Genomic DNA, 6,000 nt, shown 5'->3' with positions numbered 1-6,000 from the left:
GGCAGAGAAAGATCTGAAAAAAAAACCCTGGCCAAAAAAAAAAAAAAAAAAAAGGATAGGCCCCGATTACTTCACTGGTGAATTGTACGTAACACTCTAAGAAAAGTGAACAAATATCTCTCAAATTCTTCACAAAAACAGAAGTGGAATACTTCCTAATTCGGTCTCTGTGGTCCTGATTCCAAAACCAAAGACATCTCAAGAAAACTACAGACCAGTATTTCTTAAGAAAATATACACAACAATCCTCAACATAAGTAAATTAAATCAAGCAGCATATAAAAGATTATATATGACAAAGTGGGATTTATCCAAGAAAAGCAAAATTGGTACACATCTGAAAATCAGTCCATGTAAAATACCACATTAGTACAGTCTGTGAGCGGTGTGGGGGTGGAGATTATCTCAACAGACACAGAAATCTGATAAAATCCAACATTCCTAATAAAAACATTCAACAAACTACAAATAGAAGATAACTTCTTCAAAGTAAGGAATAATATTTACCAAAAAATCCCACAGCTAACATATTTAAGGAGAAAAGAGAAAAAATAATTCCCTCCATTACCAGAAATCAGACAGCCTATAGCTCTCGACACTTCTAATAAACACTGTACCAGAGGTCTTAGCTGAAACAACTACACAAGAGAAAAAAGGTTCCAGATTGAAAAGGAGAAAATCCAGCTGTTCTCAGACAACCTCTCCTGCATGTAGAGAATACTAGTAAACTAAGGAGCAGGGGAGCTAAATAAGTCATATGCAAACACTGAAGTCACTCACTAGGAGGGGGAAAGTAACTAGAGGCCAAGACCGTGAGGCACAATCAGGAAACAGTAGGAGCTGACCAGCCAAATGCCCTAAATCTCAACAGAAAGGGGCCTAAGAATACTTGACCCCGAGAGAACTGCCTCTAGGTAGTTCATTCCATTTAAAGTCTGATTAATAACCTCACTTTAAATTTAATTGGTCACGGTTTATCATAAATAGCAGATAGGACAGTTTTGCTAGTTAGCAATCACAACCACTCATTCCTCCAAACAACCCAGTAATGCAGCATGGTGAACCTAGCAAGGGAAGTTCTCTGAAAATGCTATTCCTTTCACACATGTTTTGCACATGCCATTTGTTTTCCATCTAGAACACTAACTTTTCGCCCATAGAAAGCTTTCCTCTACAACCTCTACAGTCATACAGTCATTCAGAATCAATTCAACAGGAACTTCTTTTCACTCCTCTTTCCTAGACAAAAAACCAGCTGCTGCATGTTCCTGGAATCCTGTGCACCATCTTACTGGGGCACCCATCAGCACTGCTGCACAGACCACATAGAACCACCTGCATGTCTGTCTTCCCATAGACAATGAGTACCTTTTTCTAACCACCTGCATGTCTGTCTTCCCATAGACAATGAGTACCTTTTTCTTTCAATTGCCAGAGTATGCATACAGTAGCCAGACAGGGAAGCGGGTAGTACCCTACAATGGGATGTGGCCACATCACAATCCTTTCTCCTCCATCTCTCCATCATGTCTGGATTCTGGACATGCAGACATATGCGCCCAGTGCATTTTTCAAACTGGTGGGCTGGAACTCAAATTGAGGTCAGCTATGTAGGATCTGGCTCCCTTAACTACTCGCTATGGAACCAGTCTGACTCTAAGACCTTGGCAGCAGGAAGTACATACTAATAGCCTCTGTGCAGGAAGAAACAGGCACATGAATCTTTTTTAAATTATTTATTTATTTTAAGGTTTTTGCCATAGAGCATGTGCACTTTCCAGAGAGAGACAGACAGTGAGAGGGAAAGTGAAAAATCGCCCCAAAGTGGGATGGCCATGTCACAATCCCTTCTCTTTCATTCTCCTGCTGGGATTTTGGCATGTACACATACATGTCCGCCATGACTTTTTTTTCAAGCCACCAGGTCCAGGACTTGAACCATGGTCGGTCATGTGGGAGTCCAGCACCTTGACTACGATACCACCTGCTGGCCCACAGGCACATTTATCCTGAGTAATGCAAAAATTTCCTACTGAGCCCACTCACTGCAGGATTCTTATCATCTTCAACACAATGCTCCAAAAGGCCATTACCAGTCCACAGCTCTCACCTCTCACATCTCTCCAAATTCACCCCAGGTCCAGAATGCTGCCCAGTGGCTAACATATAGGTAAGCCCTCAGTGAGTATTTGTTAAATGAATGAATAAATCTTAAGGATGAACAATGGTTCATCTGTTAGTAAGGCTTCCAAATTTTCATAAGTTGTCCTTAAATTTATCTTCTTATATATACTAAGAACAGAAAAACATAATCCTTATTGTTGGCAGCAAAGACTGTCTTTATATCAGATTCGAGCCTCATAATACCAATTCTCTCATATCCATTTCTTAGCAAAAGCTCAGATTTAAGAAATATAATAGACACAATTACACCTAAAAGGACATATACTCTGCATTCTTGTAGATTATCTTCCCCGTTACCTCCTTGCACTGAATTAGACTAACAGAAGGAGATTGAGCTGGACATCGCTGTTCCTTGATCTACTGAAGAACTGTCTTTTCTCACTTGGACTATAATTATGTGTGGCTTGCATGGCAGAATGTAACTAAGAAACAGGCCTAAGAACTTTATCACTATTTCTGCTTTGGGAGACTGTCTGGAACCTGTCCTCTCTATCACAAGGTAGTACTGTAAAAACTCATGCGAGCAACACCTCTCAGGTGCTTCTCTCACAAAAGCAAATTAATTCAGGAGAAATACATGCTTTTTCTTACGCACACTATACATCTTGTAGTAGATCAAGTTTTGTTCTTTGCTTTTGCTGCAGAGAATCTTAGAAACATTTTTATCTTACTTTAAGACTAGACCATGTGTTTTCCTCCCATTATTTCCTTATCTCAATTTTTTGTATTGTAAATATGTTCCAAAATTACTTCAAATCCTTCACAAACTGAGATAAGAGGGTGGAAAGGAATAATAATAATAGAAACTGCCACTGGGTACCTACTGTCCAGACACTGCTCCAAGCACTTTTATCTGGGATCCTTAAACACTGAATGAAAGCAATCACTATGTCTTAGAAATGTGAACTGGTGTACAGAGGGGTTAAATAACTTATCTAAGCCTACAAAGCTAATCTGTGCCACACCAGGTTTGTTTTGTTTTGTTTTGTTTTTTTGAGAGAGATTTTTGTTATAGGACGTGTGTGCTCACCAGAGAGAAATAAAGTGAGAAATCATCCCCCAGGGGGATGGCCACACTGCAATCTCTTCTCCTCCATCCTCCTCTGGATCTTGGGCATGCACGCACATATGCCCAGTGTGAGTTGTATGCCCAGTGTGAGTTGTAAGCCACCGGGTCTGGGACACTGTGGCCCACTACATGGGAGCTCAGTTACATAACCATTATGCCATGCGCTGGTACCAGGTTTTGAGGTTTTAATCTCAAGTTTGAATGACTATGGAGCCTCATTTCATTTCAGGTCTGATCAAATTAAAGACTATCCTACACTTCAAAAAGAAAGGACTTCCAACAAGAATAGTACCTTCTGCTTTTAATAGTACTTGTGAAATTATTAAATATAAATATAAGCAAAAGAAGACAATCTCTTGGCACTAATTTACATATAATTATTAAGAAAAAATATAAACTTTAGCAAAGTTAACAATTCCCAAATGAAAACTATAAAAATTGCACATAACTTATTAAAGTTTGAATGATAGATAAAAACAAAGTACATATATTTATGACATATTTATGACAAAGCTAATAAAAAAATTAGTCAAAAATAAAGAATTTGACATATTACTCCAATTAGGACCACATGTAACTTGAAAGGTTTTACTGGTGCCTCTGTAAACCAGACAAAAACAGTAAGAGAGCAGAGAGGATGATCATTTAAACTTCATCGGAGGACAGGAAACGAAATGTAGGTTAGAACAGCACTCACCTGCTCAAGTCACTTTTCCCATGGGGGTGACAGTGGTCAGGATGGCTGAGGTGGTAATGGTCTCGGGCACTCCACCTCTGGGGGGTCCTTTTCCAAAACCCTTCCTGAGACTGCCGCACATTCCTGTCTGGCCGATCAAAGCGGTTCATATTGTCACACTCCACTAGACAGAGTTGAAAATAAATGACCATAAGCATGTACACATTCTATAAAAGTTAACTACATAGAGCTTAGTGATTAAATGCTGCTAAAAATATAAAAGTAATATTCCAAAAATGCCAGTCATTCAGGCAAGGTAGTCACAAAATCAAGATTTCCAAAATAATCAGCTCTTTCAGTGAAAACTGACTTTATGTTATTCAAATTGGAGTGAATTATAATACTATATGTGTGTGTGTGTGTGTGTATCACAATCATAAAGTAAACAATGAATTGCCACAGTTTTAAAACAAGGAAATTACCCTTACAATCAACGTTATACGTTGTAAACATCAGTAGTCAGTTTTAAGTGGTTTTCATCACTATCGCAAGTTTGATCTGATTTGAGAATGAAAATGCTAGGAAAAAGCAGATTATTAAGTCTAGTATAGAGCCCATTCCTAAAAGTGAATGTCCCAGCTAAATTCTCACTGATTTCAACAAGCACAAACTAAATTTTCATCACAAATAAATATTTAAAGTAAGCTCACATTTTTAGAAAATAAGACGCTTCAATCTGCCTGCAATAGAGCTTGTTTGCAAGTCTGAAATGCCACTGAAAACAAAGGCAGTACTTTTACAGCAACAAACTGTACACTCCCTGAAATCCAAACACCACAAAACACGAAAAGAATCTCTTTGAAACACCCCAAGCTTCTTCACTCACCCCAACATGTTTTCCTTGCATATCCGAGCACGCTCTGACAGAGTTACTTCTCTGAGAGAGTTACTTTGGACAAGGAAGACAGTGTGCCTCTGCTGTCCCTCCCACAGTGCTGCACACCAAGGCTGGGGCTGGGGCTGGGGCTGGAACAGGCCTTCCTTCCTGCTCAACTCCCAGCCCTCCCCGTGGGAAGCAGGCCCAGTCGGCCCTGTGACTCCTTCTTTGCTCGGAGCTGACATAGCTGCAGAGTTAGGACTGTTACTAAAAATACAGCTAGCACTCCAGCCACAGAATGAGGAGGTCTCACTGGACTGAGAACTGTGAGACCAGATGAGAAAGTTCATAAAGCTTTAGAAGTCAATGTAATCCCTAATTATTTTTACAAAAGCTTCACTTAAATGCCTGTTTAACTTCACTAAAAACTTAAATTTGAAATATGCCAGACATTTCATTACAGTACAGAGTGAAAACAAACTTCTCGCATCCAAAATGATGATGTATTTAAAATAAAGTAAGATGTCCAATTCTCATATACAGTGCACTCATTTGAATATATCTCCTCTAAATGCATAATAATTTAAGTAAGTTGTTGTTTGGGTTTTTTTGTTGTTTTTTTTTGAGAGGTTTTCGCTATAGGGCGTGTGCGCTCGCCAGACAGACAGAAAGAGACAGAGAGATAGAAAGCGAGAAATCACCCTCCAGAGGGGATGGTCACACCGCAATCCCTTCTCCTCCATTCTCCTCTCGGGATCTTAGGCACGCACGCACATGCACCCGGCGTGAGTTTTAAGCCACCAGGTCCGGGACACGAACCGCGGTCGACTACGTGGGAGTCCAGTGACCCAGCCATTACGCTAACTGCTGGTTCCCAATAATTTAAGTAAGTTTTGAAAGGACACTGAAATATCCATTAGAGTAGTCATTTTGTGGAGATAGAAAAGATCTTTTTAAGTAAGGAAACACTTTTCAAAGTCTTACATTTGGAATTAAACAATTTCTTATCATCTTATGAAATAAATCAAGATGTAGTTTTCTTAAGTTCACTAACAGAAAACCTGACCAAAAAATTAAAGACACAATGACTGTTATATCTAAAAGAAGAAGGAAAAAAAAAAAAAAAACTAGTAGAAAATAAGATTCCAAAAAAAATTCTTAAGAAGGCTTAAAGCTAGTCTCTTTATTATATTC

At 39.1% G+C, this 6,000-nt stretch overlaps 1 protein-coding gene across 11 annotated transcripts in view; it reads right to left on the bottom strand.

Annotated features, from left to right (window-relative positions):
• The window catches only part of CCSER2 (coiled-coil serine rich protein 2), a 143,057-nt gene that overhangs the window by 67,994 nt on the left and 69,063 nt on the right, over window positions 1–6,000 (bottom strand). For 10 of the 11 annotated variants that reach the window (XR_001370398.2, XR_003549427.1, XM_006148710.3 and 7 more), the window contains one exon: window positions 3,951–4,113. Coding sequence is in view for 9 of the 11 variants with exons in the window: in XM_006148710.3 (XP_006148772.1) it covers window positions 3,951–4,113 (163 nt within the window). In the remaining 2 variants the exon portion in view is untranslated. Of the gene's footprint in view, window positions 1–3,950; window positions 4,114–4,815; window positions 4,899–6,000 lie in introns of those variants that run through there. The other variant, XM_027771956.1, reaches the window with a different exon arrangement.

Source organism: Tupaia chinensis, unplaced genomic scaffold (assembly GCF_000334495.1).
Source record: "Tupaia chinensis unplaced genomic scaffold, TupChi_1.0 Scaffold000240_1, whole genome shotgun sequence".
Taxonomy (NCBI): domain Eukaryota; kingdom Metazoa; phylum Chordata; class Mammalia; order Scandentia; family Tupaiidae; genus Tupaia; species Tupaia belangeri.
The sequence above is the reverse complement of the archived record's forward strand: the minus strand, read 5'-3'. Positions and strand labels throughout refer to the sequence as shown.